The sequence below is a fragment of the Leucopleurus acutus genome (assembly GCF_964270905.1).
Source record: "Leucopleurus acutus genome assembly, chromosome: 9".
Classification (NCBI taxonomy): Eukaryota; Metazoa; Chordata; class Mammalia; order Artiodactyla; family Delphinidae; genus Leucopleurus; species Leucopleurus acutus.
Genome location: NC_139144.1, coordinates 62,316,942 through 62,343,423, shown reverse-complemented (window position 1 = coordinate 62,343,423; position 26,482 = coordinate 62,316,942). Strand labels below are relative to the sequence as shown.

The following is a 26,482-nucleotide window of genomic DNA, read 5'->3' as shown; positions in this document are numbered from 1 at the left end:
TAAAATGGCTGAGTATGTGCATATAACCTATGCATATCCTCCAGTATACTTTAACTCATCTCTAGATTACTTACAATACCTAATACAATGTAAATGCTACATAAAGAGTTGCCAGCATGTGGCAAGTTCAAGTTCTGCTTTTTGGAACTTTCTGGAATTCAAAAAAATATTTTTGATCCATGATTGGTTGAATCTATGGATATGGAACCTGCAGATACAGAAGGCCAACTGTACTCCCTTCAGATATAACTCTAGTTAGACTGGGAGTCAGGCCTGCCACTCAACAATTACAAGGAAATAAGAAGACTGCTGTGCTGGAGACATGTGGAAACAAGGGGGTGGGCAGAGGAAAAGGAAATGGAATTCTTAGGTCAGCTTGGGGAGGTTGGGGAGGAGTCGTGACAGAGGAAAGACTTGAGCTGACACCTGATGAATAGGTAAGTGCTTGCCAGGCAGAGATGTGAACACATTCTAGATGGACAGAGCAACGTGAGCCCAGGTGCTTGTTCATGAAAAGAGGTAGGGTGTATTTCAGTATTGCTGGGGTACAGAGTATACAGACAGGAGGAACTGCTATGAGCTGGACAGATAGGGCAGCTAGATCATCAGAGACCTTGTCTACCACTCTGCAGAGTGCAGGTCCTAGCTAGTGGGCTACACGTTCCATCTCTGATTGGCTGTACCAGAAGTATTTGGATCATTCAACAGATATACAGATTCTTGGGCTCACTCAGCTTCCTGAATGAGTCCCCAGGGTGGGCCCTGGTGATCTGTATTTTTAATAAGTTCCCAAGTTGGCTCATGATATCTGACCTAAGAAAGCATATGGCCTAGAGGACGTGTGGCACAGTCACAAAGAACAAAAGGAGTTACCTCCTAACCTTCCCCTGCTTCACTGCCAGGGGTACCCCATCCCTATGCTCTCTTCTTTGGAGCTCTGGGAGAAGAAATCAAAGGGATCTGAGATGGAGGATGCAGAAGGTACCCTGGTACCATGTGAACTGACCATAAATGTCGGGCAACCAAGTCAAGAACCTTAATGGCACCGAATGCTGTCTGATCATTTTCAAGTAGTATTTTAAACTCACTTCTCCATAGGGTCAACTGTCCACGACTTTTAAAAAAACACTTTCCCCAGAGAAGCAGAGAACTATGATATTTGTAAACCGTTACTCCTTGGCTTCCTAAAGAACAGCTCTCAGTAGCTCTAAAAACCCATTTCCATTATGAGTAAAATCTGGTTCCAAAAGAGAGGATGCTAAGGATAAATCAGTTGGCACTCAAGAACGTGCAAGCCTACCTCTGTCAAATGCCATTTTGACATCTTCGATGTGTTCAGTAAACCCGGACACTCTATAAAGCCCTTCTGACTTTAATCCTGTTAAAAAAAGGGACAGACAGATTTTAACTTTAGCTTCCTAAAACATCTAAAAGAGAATCTGATTTCCTGTCTACACTGCGTGCTATCAGGAAATGAGCAAATACTGTCAGTGCTCTTATGTATTACATACTGTCACGTCAGAACTTGAACTTGTCCATCTTGGTTTCTGTGCAAGTCTGTCTTCATTTGCTTGTGTGGCAGTGGAGACCTCAGCAATCTGGTATTCCTCCTGCCTGGCTTTGCAAAGTGAACCCATGGTCAAGATTCTCGTCAACCGTGGTCTCCTGCTTCCTTTGTTCATCTGACAGCTGGATGTGATTTCACTGCAGCAAACTATTTTCCTCGCAGCAGCATCTCAATCCATATGCCGTACTGCATGTAGCAGTGTACTAGGTACACAATACAAGTATGCATGTGTGTGGTACCTATTATCCTGATTTTACTGGAACTATCCAGATTTTATAGCCTTATATGTTTCATCATAAACATGACAATATGTTAAATGTTTAACTACATATGATTGATTTGATTGGTATACCTTCAAATAAATGATCATACAAACGGATGCAGGAAAATAAAATTCTATTGAATGATTCTGGAAACTTGATCACTGTATATTTAGTCTAAGAAAAAAGATGTGGGTTCTGCTCCTAGATCTCATTGATTTGTTAAGATATTTCCAAAGTATCTGAAGGGATAGAGGACAAGATTTCAGACCTTTTATGTCAAAAACTAGCTGCTATCAAACTACAGCTACAGCAATAATAAATAAGCAAATAAATAGCTTCTACTGCTGCTGCAGTATACTCTGTCAAACTCCTGATAACTGACATGCATTTCTGTTTTTCACATGTACTATCTGCCATATGTAAGGGCTGACATCGGGTCTGCATCAGAGACAACAAATGCATGGCATAAATACTACCCCTCCTCTCTCCTGTGACCAGAGGAGACATTCTTAATTGACCTCAGCATTTTCTCCCACTGAGCCCCACTCAGTTTCAGAATCTGTCTCAGGACAGTTGTCTAGGATGCCACTACCGATCTACTGAATGGGCCCACAAGATGGGGCCCGGTGTCATCCTGTTCTAGTTGGTGGTGCATGTAAGCATGCTCCAGTCCAGTTGTAACCTGCACGGCAACAGAGGCAAGGACACAGTGGCACAGGGGACTACAGTGCAGTGGACACTAACACTGCCTTTTGACAGAATAGGACACGGGGAAGGTCTTACTGAGGAGCTATCTTTAAAGGACATCATGAAGGACAGGCTGGAGTTTGCCAGAGTTAGCAGAGGCTGCCAGCTCCCCATCCAATACTAGTTCTCCACTTCCTCTGTTGTGATAAAACCCTTGGTTTTTAGAACAACATCCACCGCAGAGGCCATTAACTCCTGGCCAGTGTGGAGAGAGCAGAAGTGATGTGTATAGTGCCTGGGTCATGGACTTGAAGAGAAAGGGTATGCCCTCTTGCCGTTGGCTGGAATGCAGGTGAGATGGTGATAACCATCTGGGACCATGCAGATGAGGACAGCGCTCAAGGATGACACAGCAACAGCCTGCAGGGCCTGGGTGCCTGTTCCTGGGCAGCTGCTCCATGAGCCCTGGGCTGCTGCCGGAGAGAGAGATTTCTAGCTTTTTGAAGACACTATTATTTGGAGTCTCTGTGACAGCACTGAAAGCTATGGGTTAAGTACACTGGTTAGACACACAGATTTGGAGGTGGAGTTAGGGGAGTTGGTCATGCCAAGAAAAAACCAAAAGAAATAACACAGTTGAGTCCTATTATGTTGGGCCCTGTACTAGGTCATTTATATGGATCAACTCATTTTAACCCTCATAACTACCTTAGGAGGTACAACTGATTCTGTTACTTTAAAGATGAGAAAACAGATATTCAAATGGAGTAAGTAACTTGCCCAAGGTCATACTATAGCTAATATGAGAAGGGCTTGGGAATCTAACTTCAAGTTCATGATCTTTTCATTCTGCCATATCATGCAGAAACAAGTGGTGGTAGAAGCATTTGGAGAACAGTAAGAAGTTTGCTATGGGTGGAAGACAGGGTAAGATGTTGGCAGTGGTGGCAATGAAGCTGGGAATGGCAGCATCACGTGAATTTCTTCCAGCCCATCCTCTGGTTCTGCTCACATGCACAGGCCCCTAATGCCTGTAGCTCCAGTCCCTTTGCTGTGACTTCCGTATAAGTTCCTCACTTGTGCTATTCTAGCTCTTGTACTAGACATGCTTAGTGCTGTGCTCCCCGTGGACACATTAGACACCAGATGTGGTAGTGACTTTGCCCAAATTAGTAGTAGTCTCTGATGAGGATCCCTATGGGATGATCCCAGCTTCTTCAGAGAAGCACAGGTACTGACTGCAGGCTCTGGAGAGGCTGATGAGCTGACCCTTTGGGGTCGCGGAGTCCTCTAAACAGCAGGACCCAGGGCTGCTCTTCCCAGCCACTCATCCAGAGTCAGGGCACCCCCCTCAGCTCGTACTCAGCTCAGCCCCTGCATCAACAGCTTCACCAGGTTCCAAAGCTCCCATTCAGCTCTGACAGGCACAGCAGTCAAAAGGCAGGAGGCATTTCTTACAATTTGAGATGAAATGAGCACGTCTTAAGGGAACAGAATAGCTATCGTTTTCATCCTGTATGGAAGAGGGAATAATTTCCTATCTCTAAAAGCTTTGGGAGAACAAGTTACAATATCCTCCTTTGCTTTGTTTTGGAAAGAATGGGATGGTTGGCGAATGCATAAATACCTGTAGAATATATTAAGCCAATTTGGACACAATGATGGATACCAACTATAGCAGGGTAAGTACATGGCAACAATGGTAAAAGCCTTTCCAGTTATCCAAATTACATCCAACAATCCAGTTCTCCCTAACCAGACTCTATCCACCATATCACTGAACATTTTGATACTGAAAAGTGGCCGAAACACAAATAAAGGAAAGATGACTCAAGCATAGTATAAAGAATCTCTTCTTTGAAATGTTTCTATCTTCCTTGCCTTCTCAATTTTCAATGACTAGATCTTTTCAATTTTTTAACTCTCCTCTTTGAAATAAACAGAACCAATACTAGGAGTGAATTTCTATATGGTAGAAAATATATGTGTTGACCAAAAATTTCTTTACTTATTTAATAGAAGCACTTTCAAAGACTCGATTCAAACCTCACCTCTGCCATAAACCCTTTCTGAACTCTCCTCAGATAAGATTAAAATGTTTTCCTCTGTGACTCCGTGGTTTTTTTAAATAGTGTTTTGAATATATGTACTCACAGCATTTATTTATTTGCCCCCAACCCCTGATTCTGCATATTATGCTATGAATTTCCTGAAGGTGTGAACTGTGACTTTTATATCCCCAGTGTGTAGCACATGATAAATGCTTAGCAAGTGTGTGTTAAATGCGTACATGCATGATTTATGTATGACACAGAAATTGATGTCGTTGGTTGGATTTAGCATGTGTGCACGCGTGCACGCGTGCATGGGCCTGGGCAGACCATTTCCCCAAGATCAGTACTGGAGAGTCAATTTAACAGTTATAAGAAAGTCTCCTTGACAACAGTAAAAATAAAATCACTATAATAAGCAGGTGTTTTTTTCCCAAACCTCTTGCTTCAATTTCCCGAATGCAGATGTCTACCACCATGGGTCTCTGCATGTTGTGAGCCTTCACGAGTGTTGTCAGGTCACAACAGTACACCTTCTTGATCCTCTTGAGATCAGGTTGGCAGTCATTGGGAACATGCTTGGAACACTGTTTGTGTACGTTCAATCCACAGTCTGTAAACAAAGAAGCCACATTATGCTTGCCTGGCCCTTTTGTCAAAGCTCAACACAAATTATATGTTACCAAAAATAAAAATGAAAACACCCGGAGTTTGCTGTATCTCTCTGAAACATCCATCCCACTTAGAGGTGATGCTGTCCACAAGATGAGTATGAAATCTATCTTTACTCATGAAACTTATATAATTCCATTTTTCTCAGTAAGCCTTCTCTGTGGCTGGACCATAAGAATAGAACATCTCATGGAGATAGTTTTGGTAATTAGCCAGGTTGTTTGTATGTTTTTTTTTCCCTTTTGGAACTGGAAACTTTGGGTCCATATGAGGGCTTTTGGGTTTGGATTCCCAGAGCAAATTGTGTCTCATAAAGGGCACCTAGGACTTTTGCGAGGTTGTTTCCCTTAAGTTCGTGACACTCCTTTTACGGAAGACATGATGACTGTCTCTGTAGGAATCTCTAATCTTTGGTCTGAGAGACCCATGACCATTGGCATCCTCTTTCGCATTCCTGGAGAGTTGCCCATACTTTCCACTCCTGTCCTCCTTGCTGGGCAGTTTCAGTAGGCCGTTCTCCTTTCTACTTGCCTTATTTTGACACCTGTTGAGTGGAAATACTGTCTAACTGGCCACCGGTGGGAATACCCGAGAGTTTACAATTTAGAACAATGCCATGTAATGTGATGATAAGACTAATTATTTATAAAGCTCATATCAAATCCAAAGCTGAAAAGGTGCTTTTAAGTTCAATGTGCCCATTAAAAGCCTTATTAGCAGTTGTTATCCACTGATGGAATCTCTCTAACAATAACAAGGCACAGTCTACGTTCTGGAAAATAAAAATTTAATGCTGAAGATGTTCAAAGTTGATTTGGTATCTATTCAAAGTACCTTCTAATACTGATTGTTTTTATAGGTGTAAAGAATAATAATATCATTTTTATATTTTATATACATATTATACACACATAATGAATATTGTAATCAGTTGCTTTAAATAAAAGCACTTAACTACACCAAGGATTTGCGAGGATCTAAACTTTTGTAAAATCATCAGAAAACGATTTTTGTCATTACATGGTTTTCATGTCACGTTTACTGGCTGAGTTCTGTCTACCCCCCTCCAAAGACAAAACCAGTTCTAATTATCTTAGCTTTATCAACATGAGAAGTTCAGCAAAGCTCAAGTAAACTTCAATAACATTTGATAGATCTATTTAGTGAATACAAATGTTGGTGAACTGAACTAAATAGAATAGGCTGGTTTTCTTGTTTGGATATAATAGCACCTACTCCTAGGGTTATCATGAGGATCAAATAAATGACTATATGTGAAGTCTGAAGTGTGGGAACACTACATGAGCGTTAAATAGAAGAAACAGCACATACGGTGATAGAAAATATAAGGATGCCTGCCCAGCTATGCTTAAGTTATTTCATTAGTCATTTTTACTCACTGAATTCTTACAAACTTCATTTAAAACAATTTTTTAGAAATGTGGTAAAATATACGTAAAATTCACCATTTTAGCCATTTTACGTGTATAGTTTAGGGGCGTTAGGTACCTTCCCACTGTGTGCAGCCACCACCACCCATCTCCAAAGCTTTCTGCATCTTTCAAAGCTGAAACTCTGTACCCATAAAACAGTAACTCCCTGGACCCTCTTCCCCTCGGCCCCCGGCAACCACATTCTGCCTCTGCGTCTATGAATGTGACTACGTTAGATGCCTCATAGAAGTGGAATCACACAGTATTTGTCCTTTTGTGACGGGCTTATTTCACTTAGCATAATGTCTTTAGGGTTCATTCATATTGCAGCCCATGACAGAATTTCCTGAAGAACATTCCCTTTAAAGGCTGAATAATATTCCATTTTATGTATATACCACATTTTGTTTATCCATTCATCCACTGATGGATACTTGGGTTGTTTCTACCTTTTGGAACAATGTTGCTATCAACGTGGGTGTACAAAGGTCTGTTCCTTTCAGTTCTTTTGGGTATATACCCAGAAGTGGACTTGCTGGATTATAGGATAATTCTATTTTTAATTTCTTTATAAACTTTATTTTAAGGTCTGAAATGACAGTGTTTTTATGTAGAGTTAAATACTGATATTTCATTAAAATGAAGATGTTTTCTAACAAGTATAAAAATATTCAGTTTTTGCAAACGAATACAATTCTATATGCTATAAAGTCTAGTTAATTTTAAAAATATTTAAATTATGTAAAATATGGAGAGTTGAGAGGTAATGATGGATATTCCAAACATTTAATGATCAGTTTTCAGTTCTCCTGCTGCTCAGAGGAAGTATGAGGTTAAACAGTGGCCATTGGAGAATAGTAACATAGCCTTAGAATTATGTTTTATTTAAAAAAAAAAAACAAACACAGAAAAAAACCCAAAAAAACCCCAAACGCTCTTATCCCAGAGCAAGTTGCTGTTCACAGCTAATCTGAATCCCAGAGTTTTGTTCTCATAATATTGACTTTGGACCAGTTTCCTGCTGAAATTGGATAATAGAAGCAATTAGGGATATTTTTGGTAGGTATAATCTGAACAGGTTGAACTAATGACCACTGAGTAATTCAGATATTCCACCACTTTTCTCAGTGGTTGAACTGTGAGATACTTTGTAACTTTTGTGGTAATCAGGGTATCTAGATCATTTCTGGAGAGTCTGCCTCCAAACCTACCTTTACTGCTTGCCTCATGGACCTGGGATGGGGGCAGGTAGAGGAATTGACATACATGAGCACTCTTGGACCTGTCCAGGTATCACCATAGGTGATTGCTGTATCTATATAGTAGAAGCTGAAATAGCCCTTTCCAGGCAGAGAAAGGATTTAAGGTCCCATGATCCTGTGAACCAAAATGGGCAGTATGGGGAAATAGATCATCATTTTTAATTTTTATTTTTTAAATTTTTATTGAAGTATAGTTGATTTACAGTGTTGTGTTAGTTTCAGATATACAGCAAAGTGATCAGTTATGTATCTATCTTTTTCAGATTCTTTTCCCATATAGGTTATTACAAAATATTGAGTAGAGTTCTCTGTGCTATACAGTAGGTCCTTCTTGTTTATCTATTTTACATATAGTAGTGTGTATATGTTGCTCCCAAATTCCTAATTTATCTCCCCCGCCACCTTTCCCCTTTGGTAAACGTAAGTTTGTTTTCTGTGTCTGTGAGTCTGTTTCTTTTTGTAAATAAGTTCATTTGTGGGAAACAGATCATCTTAATGTAGTGTCATTAGCTTATTTTAAAAGCTTCATAAGAATTATTTTTTAAAATCATACCCTAGCAAGAAAGAAATCAGTCATGCTGTCAGTGGAAACCCAGTCAATGTATCACAGGAGGCTATCCTTGCTTCCGGCCGGAACTGTTCGCCAGAAAAAGCATGGCATGATGAAGTAGGAAGCCTGGTTACACATTAATTTGGCAATTCTTTGCTGTTTTGTTAGATGTATCTTAATAAGGTGTGCCGTGTGCTCTTAGCAATGGGTGTGTGTGTCTAGTTCTAGGTGGAAAAGCACCTCGGGTTTCAAAGTACTTTGAAAATATGTGATATCAAATCAAGGTGTGTATTTTCACTGCTAATCTGATGGCAGAAAAATACTGGGCATGATGGGCTCTGGAGCCAAATCAATGTTCCACCACCTACTATGTGGCCAGGGGAAATTAATGATTATCATTAAGGCTCAGTTTCTTCATCTATTTAATGGGAAGAATAACCGCATCTCCCCGAAGGTTCACTGGTGAGGCTAAATGGCATGATAAATAGAAGATGGGAAATCAATGTAACTTTTCTATCTATGCAATTCCATTGGAATTGATTTAGTTTTTTCTTTTAAGGACAGCTACCTAGTTTGGATGGCAGGTAGGTGCCTAAGAAAATATACTCCCCTGGATTTTTTTCTTTTCTTGTATAAACAGAGATAATCCTTTTCATTCTAGCAAACACCTAGAGGAGTTTCTCCATTAAGCACAGAGATGCCTTGAATCTTCCAGAAAGCTAGACTTCTGAGCTAATCTGGGCCTATTTCCCCGCTCTGGAGAGATGCCCTCCAGCTCATCATTGCGGCGCTTGATGTAAATGGAAAAGGGGAAGGAAAGCTCCGTGCCTACCTGAGCATCGGACTCCTTGGGCGATGAGCCCCCACATGAAGTTGGCGCAGTATTCACACCAGTGCGGGCCTCGGAACGTGTGGACCTGTGAGCCAAGACGAAGAAAAGCGTTAAGAGAAGTCAGTCACCTGGAGGCAGGTGGCCTTGGACATGAAACCAACAGACGCCAAGGAACAAAGGCCTGAGTGGGAGTGAGCATCCCTCACTGGGCGTTGTCTTTCCAGTGGGGATGAGTTGCGAACAGACCTGGAAAAAACAGAGATGTGCTTTGATTTTTGAAAATCCTCCACTGAGCCTCCATGCCCCACACCAGAGCCAGAAAGGAATGTGGAGAAACAGTAAGAGGACAGGGCCATGCCATCAGCTAAGGAATGAGACTCTCCCTACCCCAAACAAGGCACTGTATGGAAAAACCCAAGAGAGCCTGAGCTGGTTGCTATAACCTGCATTTAGCTCAGCAAGTTCTGGAAGGCAGACCTCAGTTACAGTGGCCTTTTGACCAAAGCTGCCCTATCTATAGAATATCCAGGTAGGTATAAATAAGACATGACTGTGGGAAAATTAGAAGGTTCCAAGGCTTTAAGCCACTTTCAGAAGATGCATTTAAAAAGTGAGGGAGTTCGGGCTTCCCTGGTGGCGCAGTGGTTGAGAGTCCGCCTGCCGATGCAGGGGACAAGGGTTCGTGCCCCGGTCCGGGAAGATCCCACATGCCGCGGAGCGGCTTGGCCCGTGCGCCATGGCCGCTGAGCCTGCGCGTCCGGAGCCTATGCTCCGCAACGGGAGAGGCCACAACAGTGAGAGGCCCGCACACCGTAAAAAAAAAGTGAGGGAGTTGGCTGAAAATGAAGGCTACCAATAGGGTCTATAGAATTGCCTTCCCCAGAGAGGGGTCTGCATTCAGTAGGCCCCGGTGTGACCTCCGGGTGTGTGTAGGTTGAAAGTCCCTTCTGATTGGCCAAGGTGCCAGTCTCATTGGTTGGTGGCCAAGTCAGTTGTTAAATATTTTGAACATCATGAAGTAAGGATGGTCTTATCTCTCATTATTCAGGTACAGGTCCACCTGTGACAGGACCATGTATTAAGTCATGATTTAAAACAAAAATAAAACAAAAATACATGTTCCCGGGAACCAATGAGCTGCAAGAAGCAGAGCTAGGGGAATCCTTGAAAGCAAATGTGGTTGAAGTAAGCCAGAAACCATCACAGGCAGTCTATTTGGGGGCATATCAATCTATGTGAAGAGGTCTTGAATTTTTAGAAAATTAAAATATTATGAGACTGTGTGGCTCCTATAAGGACCTTCAAAGTTTTAAACCTCCATTAACAAATAAAAGACATGCAGACAATATTATTTTTTTAAGAGACTGGGAGGCCTGTACAGCCCTGTATAGTCAGGATGACAACTACGGTCACAGTTTGGGAAGATGTTCATCAGAGCTCTACTTAAGAAAAAATGGCATCACTTTGAGATCTTTATTTATTTATATATACTAGTAATTGGGTATACATAAAGTGACAAATGAAACAAGCTTGGTTCCCTCCTAATGGCACTCACAGATTTGTCAAGGCAGAGAAAGTAGTCAATCAACCCATCAAAAAGAGCAACTTCTGACCACGGTTTCTATGCAATAAAACTAAGTTATAATAGTCTTTTGGTATTTCAGTTTGTCACATGCAAACTGCCCCCCTTATACTATTTCTCCTTTGAAAAATGATCGGGGGGGAGAAAAAAACCTCTCAGAATTATCTTTACTAAAATGGAGAATCGTGCTGCAAGGAAATGACACTAAGATATGACAAAGCACCCCTTGCTGGAATGCAGAGAATCCATCCGAGGGAGCATTTAAATCCTCCCAGAGCCAAAATGCCATGATTCATTGAAAGGCCCATTCACATTAAATGTGGTACTAAAAGAATTCCTCAGTAAAGTGTCCTACTGAAAGCTGAACATTTTACAAATTCAGCAATCAAAGGTTTCTTAATATTTTACTAGAAGTGTTCTAAAGGGACTGCTGATTAATCATGGCAACAAAGTTGACTGCTAATATACCGTTGAAACTGCAAGGTTGATAAAATAATATGTAAATAATATATCTCAAAAAAAAAAAAAAAAGAGAAAAGGTGCGGAAAGGGCTATAAAAGAATAAATGAGGGCTTCCCTGGTGGCGCAGTGGTTGAGAGTCCTCCTGCCGATGCAGGGGACGCGGGTTCGTGCCGCAGTCCGGGAAGTTCCCACCTGCCGCGGAGCGGCTGGGCCCGTGAGACATGGCCGCTGAGCCTGCGCGTCCGGGGCCTGCGCGTCCGGAGCCTGTGCTCCGCAACGTGAGAGGCCACAACAGTGAGAGGCCCGCGTACCGCAAAAAAAAAAAAAATGAAAAAAATGAGGCTGTTACTAGAGAGATTTAAGAAAGGCCCCTGTGTTATCCATGAGGGTCAAGAAGTCATCTTTTGAAAGGTGACCTCAAGCTGCTTGAAGGAAGAGAAGGAGCCAGTCTGGTGGGGGCATTGAGGCGTGCATTTCAGGCAGAAGGAATCTACGGAGGTCCTGCAGGAGCAAAAGAGCTTGGTGTGACTGAGGGACTAGAAGGCCAGGGTGGCCAGAACACCAGAGTGAGGGGGAGAGAAATTGGGATGAGGTTGAAGGTAGGACAGGGCCTTGAAGGCTTTATTAATGAGTGTGGATTTGGTTGTAATCTAGGTCCAATAGGAAGTTCTTGAAGGACTTCAAGTAGGAAGATGATTTTTTAAAAAAGATGTTCTGAGCGCTGTGTTGAAAATGGAAGCGAGAGTGTTAATAGCAGAAAAGATTCAGGGACTGGGTAGTGGTTTCTGGTTGGGAAATGACAGAGGCCATGACCAGGATGTTGGAGGAAGAGATAGAAAGTGAATGGATTTGAGTTCTCTTTTGAAGATTGAATTTAAAGGACCTGACAGTAGAATAAAGGTGGGTATTTGAAGGAGAGAGGAATCAACAGTGACTCCTAGATTCTAGCTTTAGAAACCGGGTGGATAGTGACACCACTTGCTGAGATATGGAAGACATTCTTTTGGGAGAAATTCAAGAATTCAGCTTTGAGCAGTTTAAGTTAAAATGCTGCTGAGCTTCCAAGTTTTATGGTCAAGCAGGAATTCACATACAATTCAATAACTCAGAGGAGGAGTGGAACTGGAGGTATACATTTGGCCATCCGTGACAAGTAAATGGTATTTAAAATCGTGTGAATGGAATAAAAAAACCTATTAGCAATAGAGAATAGAAAATGAGGAAAATAGAGCTCAATTCCAAGCCCATGGTGCTCCAACATTTGGAGAGAACCAAGAAAGTAAAGTGTTTCAGAAGTAAAGAGGTGAAGCGTGTTTTAGGGAAGGAGTGGCCAACCAGGTTGAATGCTGGAAAGAGGTCCAGTTAAATGAGGGTTGAACTGTGATTCAGACACATGGAAGTCACTGGCAACCTTGGCAAGAGCAGTCTCTGGATTGTTGAGGGCAGAAGTCATACTCGAGGGAACTGAAGGATAACTGGGAGGCACGGAAGTAGAGAAATGTGTAGGCAAATTCGTCAAAAAGTTTGGTGGCGATGTCCAGCAGAGCAACAAAGATAGCTCCAGGGAAATAAGGGGTGGGCCCTGGGAGGATTTTTTTTTTTTTTAAATAAAAGATGGAAGACATTAGGGCATGTTGACTTGTCAATGAGATTGATACAATAGGTAGAAGAGACTGGAGATGCAGAAGAGAGAGAAGCAAAGGAGTGATGATCCTGAAAAGCTGAGAGATGATGGGGTTAAGGGCATATATGGAAGCGATATTCAAAAAGAGAAACAGTTGAGATCTTTCCAGAATTGCTAAAAGACACAAAACCCTCAGATTAAGAAAAGCTAAATAAGCCTCAAACCTGATGAATAAAAAATAATTTAGACCTATACAGATTAGAGTGAAAGTGCAGAATACAAAAGAGACAAGCAAAATCCTGAAAAAACAGGTTACCTGCGAAAGGACAGCAATTAGGATGAAAACAGACTTCTCCTCAGCAAAAAAGAGACAAGTAGATTACAGATTTCATCAAAGTGCTCAGAGAAAATTACTGCCAACCTAACTTCTATACACAGCTAATTACCATTCAAAAGCAAGGGTGAAATAAAGATATTTTCAGACAAATGCCAAGAGTTTCCACTCACAGGTCCTCACTCAAAGATACACTTAGGGATAATATAGTTCTGTAAGAAGCACATTGAACCTAGTGGGAAAGGACAGGATTCAAGAAGCCAGGGTGAGCAAGAAAACTGGGAAACACAGGCCAATCTAATCAAGCCTGTTTATGAAACAATAACAAGATGACTAATTTCAGACGACTGAAAAACAGGATGAAAAAAAGATATGGAAGATTCAAACAGTAAAACAAAGAAACAAAAAAGATTATTGTAGAATATAATGAAATAGAAAAATAAAAGAAAAAGGATTAAAAAAACTAGCAGGTGATTTTTAAAAAGATTTATAAGATAGGCAAACCTTGGGCAATTGATCAAGAAAAAAGGCACAAACAATAAAAGAGAGGACATGAATGCAGATGCAGTAATGATATAAAACAAAAACCTCGAGAATGCTAACTTTCTACCCACAAAATTAAAAGTTATATGAAATGGATGATTTTCTTAAAGAATATAAATTATCAAAATGACTCAAAATAATATAGAAAACCTAAATTCAATTATACCCATTAAATAATTAAATCTGCAGTAAAACATCTACGCTCAAATAGTCATTGATCCCAAATGATCTTATTAGGTTTAATCGAATTTTTAAAGAACAATCTCTAGCCAATACAGGCTACTGCAGAGCAGAGAGGAAAAAAAAGAAAAGCTCCACAATTCACTTAATGAAGGTAATGTAATCTTGATTCAAAAACCATACAAGAATGGTACATAAAAGTAAAATTATACCTCAATTTCAATTATGAACATAAATATAAAAATCCTACTGAGTGTAGCATTATATTTAAATGTCATGACCGAGGAGGGTTTATTTCCGGGATTTAAGGTAGTTGACATATTACTAGAATTCATAACAATAATAAAACGAGAGAAACCACATAATCATTTAAAAAATTAGAATACCAACAGTTAATAAAATTCAACACCTGTTCATAGTAATAGCTATTAGCATACAAGAAATAGAGGGAACTCTCCTAAAAATGGTTGATTAAAGATATCTATGATACACATATAATAAACATCACATTTAAAGATAAAATATTAGAATAATTTCCTTTAGAGTCAGCAGAAAGAAAAGGCTGCCTGCTATAAGTGCTTCTCTTGGGCATTATCCTTCAGAGTTTTAGCCAGCATAATAAAACAAGACAAAGAAATACATCATATATGGTTGGAAGAAAGAACAAGCCCATCAAGTTTACTTAATATAAGAGCAATAAGAAGAAATCAGTAGCATCGTTATACATCAGCAATAACTCATTTTGTTAAATCATAAAAATTAAAGACTTCATTCATAGCATCAGCAATAATCTAATTATAAAATAATTAAATTAAGTAAGGAGATATTCTATATTCATAAGTAAGGAGATATTCTATATTCATGTATGGCAACGTTCGATACTGTAAATATATCAGTTATCCTCCAAATGAACCTTTAAATTCAGCGCAATTTCAAGCAAAGTCTCCATGGTGCTTTTCACAAAACCTGACAAGATTGCCCTACAATCTATATGGAAGAATAGAGCAGAAAGAAATAGCGACGATAATTTTGAATAAGTAGAAGAACATAAGAAAACACATCCGACTATATATCAAGACTTATATAGTTTAAAAAAAAAGTAAAACATCATGCAGAATGGACAAACAGACCAGTGGTACACAGTGGAAAGATCAGAAACCAAATCACACATATATGGATACTTGGTATATCTCAGAAATGGCATTACAAATTGGTGCGGGAAGGATGTCAGAGAGGGGAACTATTTCCTAGTTCATCCACCCATTCACCCACTCATTATTCACTCATTTATTCAATACTTACATGCTGATTGCCTACTTTTAACCTGGCACTATACTAGTCCTTGGATAACAAAGTCAAAATAGATCAGGGGAGCAAAACCTTCCTGCACTCAAGGATCTCATCTACAAGAATAAACAGGCAACATAAATAATTATCCTATGGTAGGATACTGGAGAGAATAATAAATTCTTCCTGAGAAGGCTGGGGAAAGAGGTATTTGAACTGGGTTTTTGAAGGATGGATAGGAGTTCACTAGACTGGGAAAGATTAGGCTGATGGGGAGCTGATGATGTTGACCTGGAGAGGCAGATACTCGGGGAGAACATTCCAAGAAGAGGAAACAGCACAACCAAAGGCCAGTGAAGGTGGGTTTGGCTTTTTAAACGCATTCTTTTCGTGTAGGTCATGCAAAAAAAAAAAAAAAAAAAAGGAGTGGCAAAATTCTTATCTGGAACATCTCCAATGGATGAAGAAATCACATGGGAAATAACATGCCTTGGGGTAAAAATAAAAATGCAATATTTAGGAATGAGGAGAGTAGCTACAGTGTTTACCATACATTGACAAAATGGAAACTGGTCTACCGGATGCTTCAGGAAATACAGGATACGCTAATCACAGATTTTCTAAAATTTCACTTCTTGCCATATTTTAAAAAATAATTAAGCATATCAAGATTGCATTTAATGCTTATTAGCCCTGCTCATATTTACCAACAACCTTTCCCATCAGTGTTTCTCCACTGCCTTCCATCTCATTTCTTCAGCCAAACAAATGCAGGCAGACATTTCTGAATAGCAAATAGCTCCACTTATTGTCCCCACAAATACACATTCCCCAGAAATATGGCAAAATGGGGACACAAGGGAATGTAAAGTTAGTTAAACATTATTTTAGGTCCACTGCCTAATTTCCGCTTTGTGATGCGACGTTTATTTTCACGGCTGATATATCGTTCAATTTTCTTTTGGGTTCACAAGGACAATCTCTAGACAGGAGGCTATATGTAAATGCTGAGGGTACGCTCTCTGGATCCATTTTATTTCGGATTGAGTTATTATGTTTACTCTCCCAATGAAATGCCCCATATCTTGAAAAGTCACTGATCAGTTTTTTCCATTCTCTGAAGTTTATTGATTTTCAAGAGTATCTTTTCAGAAAAAAGAACATTTTGCAAACTTTAGGGCAGTAACTAAAATACCCCAGACAGGAAGAAAATACCCCAGACAGGAAGAATGTCTGTCCAAGACTATTATACTGGGCCTGGTCTGCCTGGAATTCAAAAACCACACCAAACAGAAAAAGATGATATTACAGGAGATAAAGTCTGTTTGACAAATAGCCCAGGAATAGCCACTTAGGAAAAACAAGAGCAAGAAGAGTTGTCAAGAAAAATCTCAGGCGTTTAGCAAGTATCCCCCAACTTGACTTTCTAAGTGAGCAGGATGTTATTTGTCTCACATCTGCTGAATCTGGAAAGCAATATTCTCTGGTGGTTTCATAACAAATATGTTTTGATGGGTCAGTGTAGACACCGCCCAAGTGTATAATCAGCTCAGCCCAGGTTCTAGACCATAAGAAACAGAAAGTGCTATTTATGATGTGCTACAGTTGAGAAATTTTGCTTTTCCTTATCAGTGTACATCAGCGTTTCTCAACCTTGGCACTATTGACATTTTGGGCTGGATAAGTCCTTGCGCATTGTAGGACAGTTAGCATTATCCCTGGCCTTTACCCACTAGATGCCAGTAGCAACCCCTCAGCTGGAACAACCACAAATGTCTCCAGATATTGCCCAATATGCTCTTGGGGACAAAGTAACCTTGATAGAGAGTCACGGGTATAGACTAAAACCACATCAGTTTGTCATTTTTATTACTCCTAATAAAATGAGAACTTTATTCTTTTACTTTGATATGAAAAGGACTCTGGATCAAAGGCAATTTTTTCTTAGCTGCTTTCTATGCAGAGAAGAAGGGGCTGGAGAGGGCTAAAGTCATTTTCAGCTACAAGTCTCTGGGTTTGGGGCTCATCTAGTCTAGCTTTTGCCCAGTTACCTGGGCGGCTGGAGGACAGGTGGCTTGTCCACGGTCACCCAGATGGTCAGCAGCACTTGGCCTGATCTCAGCCAAGGGTTTTTCCTATAATCGACTGCATTTCCCATCATCATGTGACATTGAACTTGTGTGAGAAATTAGGTTAAACTTTGGACTTTTCCCTCTTGCAAGATCAGATGAAATACTGGCCTTGAAGTGAACCTTTTCAGATGTAGGGAAATAGCCAAGGGGAATCACTGGGCCTGTGACTGAAGACTCTGGGTTTTCCTGTGAGGGCTGCTGAGCAGACGCCGTGGGACAGCCGGGTTTCTCCACCGTGGCACCACTGACCCCTCCCCCACCCCTCCACCAGATGCGTCTATTCAGCAGCTGTTCTAGTACATTTAAAACGGGATTTCATTTCTAAAACACTGACTGCCACAAAGCGTTTTGGGATTCTCCCCATTGCATATAATGAGATATCCTTATGCTGGCTGACTTCCTCTCAGGTTGATGAGGGCATCAGCACCAACATCCTTTGACACTTCCCCGCTCAAAGACCGCCAGGGCCCCCACTGTCAACTGCAAGTTTTCTCAGCCTTGGTACTATTGACATCGGGGCCGATAACTCTTTGTGGTGGGGACTGTCCTGGGCCTTGTAGGATGTTTCGCCGCATCCCTGGCCTCTGCTAGATGCCAGTCATGAGAATGAGAAACGTCTCCATTGCCAAATGTCCCCTGGGGAGCAAAACCGCTCTGGTTGAGAACCACCTAGCAGGGAAGAGCTCACATTCTGTTTTTTTTTTTTTTTTTTTTTGCGGTACGTGGGCCTCTCACCACCGCGGCCCCTCCCGTTGTGGAGCACAGGCTCCGGACGCGCAGGCTCAGCAGCCATGGCTCACGGGCCCAGCTGCTCCGCGGCATGTGGGATCTTCCCGGACCGGGGCACGAACCCGCGTCCCCTGCATCGGCAGGTGGACTCTCAACAACTGCGCCACCAGGGAAGCCCAAGAGCTCACATTCTTACGTCACTACCATCTTTCTTGTACCTGGCAGTGCCTGGCACATAATTGGCCCTCAGTCTGTATTTGCTGAATAAAAAAAAGAATGTCTAAATAGTTAGCTCTTCTTAGAACTTATACCCAACTAATACGTACAGTGATCACTGGTGGTTTTTTTTCTCTCCACAAAACACAAAAGGAGTATTTCTCTAGACTTAAAAAGCCAGAATCAGCCATTTAGTCATTTAGAATAGTCCCTTGGAATGAAATGTTCTTTGGCATAAAAAAAACTCAACATAAAATTAGTAACAACTGAGCATTTTATATGGGCCAGACTTGTTAGTAAATGATTTACATTTGTGGAACACCTTGGCCAAGCCACTTGCCTGGTGTGTGGCCTAAGCAAGGAGTCTCTGTTGGGTTAGCTGTCAAAGCCTATTTTCTTTCTACCAGGCTCTGCTGGTTTGTAAAGGATTTACAATGACAGTGTCCCAGTATTTACATAAAAACATGCCAAGGAGGTATAAGATAAGCTTTAGGTCAGACCCTGGCAGGCAGAGAAGGTACTCACCTATGTGAGAGCCTTGTCCAAAACTTGTTTCCTCACTTGGCCAAAATCCCTGCCATGAATGAAATTCCATTGCAGAAAGGCATTGTGCCGCTTGTCTCAACAGGACTCATTTAAAACACGACTACTAGATTAATTTAGCTGTCATTTTCATGAACAAGCCCTTTTTAAAATGAGCACGTACTATCTGTGGAGTAATAGTAAATCTTGGTGAATCAAAGAAGAAAGGGTTTTCGTGCAACCTCCCAGGTTGCTTTGTCAGGAAACAGGTGATAGTTCAAATTAACCCTCATGTGTAGCCAATTTGTAGAATGCAAAGCCTCCAGATGACATGGAGAAGGAGAAGCTAAGATCTAGAAACTAGGGCTGGCAGGTCTCAGCAGGGTGGTTCCATGGAGTAACTCGGCAGATAGGAGCAATGGAAGGGGGGCAGGAGAACCAATCCAGGGGAAGAGGGTGGAGAGTTTGCCAGACACAAACCTCATTTACTTCCCAGGTTTGCTGAGGGCTAGTCCTAGCTCCAAAATGGCACAACAGCAATGGGTACACTTTGTAAAAGATGGAACTAAAAGAACAGAGACTCTTCCTTATACCCAAACAGATGACAAGACTAACTTGTGCTGCAGAATGCCCAGGCTCTCAGATACTGATATTAATAATAACATCGAGGCTCAGAGTAGCTTCGTGACCTCCTTCAAGCAGAACCCAGTGGAAAGATTTGGACTTTGATGTGAAACTTTAAGTGGAATTCTTCAAAACAAGGAGGAAAGGATTACAGCTGACATCTCCAGGCTATCTAGCTGGGAGTTACAATTCACACGTAACCTGGGAACCATCCATCCTCCAGACATCCTATAGCCCCATCCATGTATTTACGGGGAGGGGGTGACCTCCATGGCCAGAGTTATCTGAGCATAGTAGACACCTGGTCTGAGTCAGGCTATTCCGATTCTCTCTCTGGAAATTTAGAATTGGGATTTTGTGGCTGGTCTTCGTAATACGTAAACCAGGGAGTTACCATCAGCCATATCCTGCAGACCACATGGACTAAGATATTTTTGTGCAGGGAGAGAACAATGAGAGTAGAAAGCAATGAAATGATGGGAAGGGAGGGAGAGAATGGAAGAGAGGGAGGGAGGGAGTAGAGAAGGAGACAGTGGGTCCAGGTGTACCCCCAGCCCCTGCTTCCTCCCTGCCTGAGTTCTGAGCAGTCCCTTGGGGGCTCTATGAGGCCTGCCTATTATTGCACTTAAGATGGTTTCCAAGGGTTCTATTATTTGAAAATAAGGGGTTTCTAATAACTATAACGGGGGAGCCAAGCTACAGTAGATAAAAATGACTCATCTTCATAGCACTTGGAGAGCAGAAGCCTTATTTTCTTCATAAAGCCCAGTATTTCCAAGCCTATTTATTCCAGTCTCACTCTGAGTCCCTCATTTTATATTCAAGGTGATGAAGTTAGCCTTTCCTTGAATTGTTCCTTCCGGACTTGCTTCTGCCAAAACAGCCTTTTCTGATTATTAAACAAAAGAAACAAAATAAAACTCACAACCATTTCTGAAGTGGTTTCTGCCTGTGCCAAAATGCAGGTGCAAAATCCAACCACCCTTTTCCCCAGGGACACGGAAGCGGGACCAGGACAGGCAGGGACCCCTGCATGCCCGTGAGAATGCAGGGTGGGCAAGATATCGGGGGTGAAGTGCTGGCACATTTTATGAGGCCAACAAAGATGAGGAAAAGCAAGGGGTTTGCACGTGGGAAGCAAACATGGCTTGTTGCAAAGCAAATGACCACCAGATTGATAAGAATGCAGAAACTGATGATAGGCATAGAAACCGTCAAGGAGCCACAAAACCCAAACTGGGAGGTCGTGGTGCTGCCACACCCTGCCACACACCCTCAGCCTCCTGGACTTCTTGTCCTGGCCCCCAGAATCTTAGGGGTGGGAGGTGCTGCACGAGCACGCACGTACACACAGTGCACTGCAGGAAAAGGATTCTGCCGGTGCAGCCTCGTCTGTGGAGAGGGGGTACGTAAAAGGGCAAGTTGGCAACCGTTTAACTTAAGCCCAGTCAAGGCCACTTTTGAGAGTCACCACACAGGAAGCTGGGACAATAGGAGTAAACTGGGCACGTGTCTCCCCCGCTTGCCTGCATATAAGATACCGGGTAGCACTGTTGGTGACCCTGGCAAGGACCGCTACCCACCACCTGGAAGGACTGGAGCACAACAAGCCCCGAATGAGGGCAAACTGTGGGACAGGGAGTGAGGAGGGAAAGTGCAAGCTTAGGTAGGCAGGGTCAGGAGATACCTGCTACACATCCTGTCAACATATTCACTGACAGTCGGCTCTGGGCCAGGCCCTGATTGAGACACTGGGATTTCTGCAGGAAGTACAACAGACAAAAGTCTCTATCTCCACCCCTTTTCCCCCACCCAGCAGGGTCTTTCTTTCTGATAAGGGGAAGGCAAACACATAAATACATGTGTACAATGTCAGCTGGTGATCAATGCTATGGATGAAAGTAAAGCTGGCAGAGGGTTGGGAAAGGGATGGATGGGGATAGAAGAGGATTGAAGGGAAGATGGACAGGGGAGGCCTGGGGGAGGGCTGGGGGAGGGATTGGTGGGATGGGTGAGGTGAGGTCGGGATCGGGTTCTGCTCTTTAACGTTTAGAACTTTCTGGACCTTTGCTCTCCGTGCATATTGCATATAGGGAGAGAAGAGCGCCCCTGAAGTACCTGGGTGGAGGGAGAGAATTCAGGAAAAGGAGTGAGTGATGTACACACACATGCAGATTGGGAAGGCTGAGAGCGTGAGTGGGCTAAGCACACAAAGTGCCAATGGGTCAGCAGGCTGTGGCCACCCGCCCCGCCCCAGCTGACTCTCCAGATGTGCAGTGAGCAACTCTCTCTCCTGGATGGTATCTTCCCTGTACCCTGTTCACCCTTGGCTCATTTCTAATTCCAAGTTCTGACTCATGTCCTTTGCACTGCCTGGAATGTTCTTTCATTTTTTAATTACATCGTGCTGAGAAGAAGAAAGAGATGATAGAAAAAAAGGACAGGAAGAAGTGAAGGTAGAAAATAAGAAATACAGAGACAGAGAAAGCTAAACATCAAAACTCAAGAAAAATGAGAGACACGAAAAGATGAACAATAAAGTAATAATAGTAGCCAACCTTACTGGGTGCCAGTGACCTTGAGTGATTTACATGTATTCTTTAAACCTTACAGCACTCCCATTTTACAGATGAGGAAACTGATGCTCAGAGAATTAAGGTCCTTGCCAAAGAGCACTTTGTGGCCAGGAGTACCAAGCTGGCCACAGCTACCTCATCACTGTGTTAAGTGGGGAAGGAAGGACAGTTATCCAGACTGATAGGGCTGCAGGGTTCTCGAGGGTTTCAGAGCTCAGCCATAAGGTGCTCTTAGGGCAGATCCTCTAAAAAGAGAGCTAGTCTACCTACGGGAGAGTGCCTCTTTCAGTCCCATGGATCAACAGAGATGCGGACATAAAACACGTTCAATAACAAAACGGCTTTTCTATATATCAAACAGTTTTCATTCTAGAGAGGAGTCTGCTAATGTCATCATTCCTTCAACAACTACTCTTAGTTCCTAGTATGTACAAGTAATCCTGAGAATTTAGGATTTAAATCAGCAACAATCGCATTTGTATACGGTGTTGAAAAGTATATAATTACTGCATGAAATGAGGCGCAACTTTAATTTGCTTCCGAAACCTTTTGTTTCCAGAGCTGAATTTCAGCTTTTCCTAGACACGCTTTGTTTGGAAAGCAAGGGCAGTAGATATGCCCTCAGGAGCAGTGACAGAAAGCCTTCTCAAAGAGCACAGCGGGAGGGGCTCCGACCTGTACTGTGTCAGGAGTTTCCATTCATTGCTCTTTTTTAAAATTGTAAGTATTGGATTTTTTTTTTAATTTGAAGTATAGTTGATTTACAAAGATGTGTTAGTTTCAGGTGTACAGCAAAGTGATTCGGTTATATTTTATATATATATGTGTATATATATATATGTATGTATTCTTTTTCAGATCCTTTTCATTATAGGTTACCTATTCATTGCTTGTGATGAAGCTCCTGGGGAGAGTGAGGAGAGGGCTTTTTACCCGGGGAATAGTCCTGACTGGGGCAGAAAATCCTGTTCTGAAGTGAGGCATCAAGATCTGCTGGCAGATTTGAGTCTCTGGTAGGAGGCCTCCAGGCGAGAGTGCAGACAGAGCCTTGCAAGGCTCATTTGTTGATAAGCATGAAAATGTGATTATTTGTTCTTTTTAAACACCTTCTCTATGCCAGACACATAATACCCTCCAATAATACCCCAAATTACAAATCAAGAAAGTTTCAGAACAAAGCCTACTAGAAGTTAATATAAATAAAAACTTACTGCAAATTTAAGATATAAAACAGATTCCAAGCAGATGTCAGGGGCCTTTGATAAGACCTTTCTTTCTTCTGTTAGGTCAGTGGCATGTTACTAAAACCCCACTGCTCTATTTATAGCAGGGACCTGCTTTTAGAATGTTCTTCTACAGACCATGCAGAGTTCCCACTTAAAGTTGGTTGGGGGGTGAGGAGAGGGCTGAATGAGGCGGGGATGGGGAAAGGAGTGACAGAAAGAGCCATCCCTCCTCCTGCCTCAGCCACTCATTCTTAAGGACAGTGGCACGAGCAGTACCATTGAAAGCCACAGTCAACTGACACAGCGACTCAAGGGTCTGTTATGTCTCAAAGATGTCTATTTAAAACACGGAAGAGAAACGCTCCTGTCTGGCTTGTCTATTCCCCTCTAACGACCTGTCTGTTCTCTGCCTTTTCTTCTTTTAATAGCAGTAAGTTAGAAGAGATATTGTTAATAGATACTGACTTTTAAAGCAAACATTTAAAAAGCTGTTGGTGTTTTTTAGTGATAAATAATTAATATAGTTCATGTTAGCAACAGAACTATTTAAGAAAATAAGATTCAACTAACTTTTTGTTTTAAATGTCTTTATGTCCCATGCAGAGATCTAAGATTTAAAAAGACTGAAATTAGTTTTGAAACTATCAGTCAACTAAATACACTTGGGTATTTTTCACACAAACTCAGACAGAGTATCTACAGAGAGAAGCTAGCCCATGTAAACACATAACTGCGTAGGGCACAATTCCAATTGCATCTCAAAGCCAAAAGAATCAGAATTTTCAAGAGGAAGGAAAAAAAATTTGCAAGGCCAAGATCCCTCCTACCATTCATGGTAGCGCATCTATAGGACGCAAAAAGTCAGGGATTTCTGCCAGAAGTCAGAACAATACTTTCTTAAGGCAAAAAAAAAAAAAAAAAAATTAGGGTAAAGAGAGGAAAGAGAAAAAAACATAAATTAGACCCGTCTCTACTCAGTGATGCCCCAAATTAGACCTGTCACTATTCAGTGATGAGACAAATAGCGAAAGCCTTGGCATGGATGAAGACCTATCTAATGCAATTCTTCACCCTCATGCTAAATATGGAGAGCTGAATAAATTCCATGCCTCAGGTCAATTATAGCATGCAAATGCCTGAGCTGCTTGCTTTCTAAAAACAGAAGCAGGGCAAACAGACCAAACTAACACAAATGTATATTTAATAGACACACATCTGTCTGTAGGAAGGATAGGAAAGCAACAGAAAAAACTAGGTCTCCCTGGTCACTTCTGACAAAGGGTTATCTAGTTCCAGTTGTTACTCGGGCTACCGGCCCTAAGGGAAACAGTTTTTAAAAGAGAATACAGTTTACATTTAGCTGCCCCTGTCTCTTCTTTTCTTCCTGGATCCCTCATCTCCGCTCTCTCCAACTTCCACACTGTCAGCCCATTTGCTGGGGTAGAACCTCTAACGCTGTCCTGTCTCTCCTGCACTCAATGGCATCTCAAGCCAGGCAATTTGGCATCAGAATCTCCTCCCAGAGCTTCTTGGAAAACACATCAGGGCAAAGGAAAGAGGCGTAATTTTCTGACAGCAGGCCGTTTCTACAACTGCTAGTCTGAAATGAAGATAGCAGTATTTCCAGTTTATAAATTCACATGGGAAAATCCACTTAAACCGCCACCAGCTCTCCGTATCTTTTTGTTTGGGCTGGTGAGCAGGACCAAGGCTGTGACCAGAAGGAGATTGGTAAGGCTGCCAGGGTGCCCCCTGCACCCAGAGCACAGACAAAAGCTACTGGATGGTATCTCCTGTCGTCATTTGCTTTCACAGCTGTCTACACATAAACCAAAAGAGTTAGCATCCCCGAAAACAAAAGACAAAACACACAATGTGAAACGGGCAACTGTTTTCACTTGCTCAGAGATAACAATATTCTTTACTGCTACTCCCAGCGGAAAAGTACTGCTTGATATTCACCAGATGAGCTCTAAATGCCAAAGACTGGGCATGCTCTGTTTTTCTTTCACTGGACGTGGGAATGTGAGGAGGAAATGGGCCCAGTCCTCCGGAGCTAAGTTAACATACATATAGGTGTTTCTAAGCATCAGCATTGAGCAAAACTGCTTTCTGAAATCTCCCGTTTGATTCGATTCAAAGCAAGTAACTAAATGTGGAAAGCAGAGGAGTTTGCTGTCTCGTTACTTTACCATCAAAGACCAGGTGGAAAGCATAAACTGGAGCTCTCTACCTGCCCTTTTATAACAGAAGAAAGAAAGCAGAGGCTCCCTTACCTTAAAGTTGTGTGTCTTCTCATAGTTGAAGTGGTTGTCATTGTGTGAGAGGGCGGCCCTTCGGACCAGGGAGGAGATCTGTGGACAGGCAAAGAGTTTGAGAGGGGGCCAAAGAAAGCTGCCTTTGACTCCCACCTTCACCCCCAAGGCCACGGCCAGAAGCTCCTGGCGTTTCCTGCCTTGCTTAGGCTTGCGAACCACAGCACACTTTTTCTCATTTTCCAGCCACAGTTCCTCAGAGAACATAGTGCCCGGACCCCAGATCTTTCTAGCTTCCTCTGCGGAGCCTCGGGAAGCTCAGAGCTGTCAGGTTTTTTGAACCGCGGCTAATGTTAGGCAGATTAGAGGCAGCTGTGTCCTGTCTGCAGAGGCCTCGGGCATGTGACCTGGAAGGGCCGCTTTGAGTGATGGAGGGGGCTCTGCATCTGAATAAGGACGGGCCTGTTTTGTTTTGTGCTATTTCTTAAGGCCGACGTGTGCCTGGAACAATAGCACACATTCATGAGCGTGGCACCCCCCAGAAGCTGTATCCAGTTAGCCACAGAGGAACCAATGCAGGAGGCAGGGGCAGGCAGCTTTATTCCTCCTGCCACAGCTCATTGCTAAGGAGAGACCTCAAACACTCCTTAGCATATTTCACACACATGCACACACACGCACACACACACACGCACGCGCACACACACACACACACACACACACAGACAACCCCCAACCAGCTCTGATGTTCAAAGCCTGAGGCTGTATCCAATTATTCTGGGGCTCTGAACCCCATCCTGGGCTGAATTCCAGCAGATTAAACCTTTAAACCCTAATGTTTAATCTTATAGGGGATAAAGCCTGCGTCTCTTT

At 42.2% G+C, this 26,482-nt stretch overlaps 1 protein-coding gene across 1 annotated transcript in view; it reads right to left on the bottom strand.

Moving 5' to 3' along the window:
• Window positions 1-26,482, bottom strand: part of CHN2 (chimerin 2) — a 334,928-nt gene that overhangs the window by 14,762 nt on the left and 293,684 nt on the right. Inside the window, exons 7-10 of the mRNA XM_082846270.1 lie at window positions 25,631-25,708; window positions 9,318-9,402; window positions 5,008-5,181; window positions 1,301-1,378 (exon numbers count right to left, since the gene is read on the bottom strand). Of these exons, the coding sequence (XP_082702396.1) occupies window positions 1,301-1,378; window positions 5,008-5,181; window positions 9,318-9,402; window positions 25,631-25,708 (415 nt within the window). The remainder of the gene's footprint in view (window positions 1-1,300; window positions 1,379-5,007; window positions 5,182-9,317; window positions 9,403-25,630; window positions 25,709-26,482) is intronic.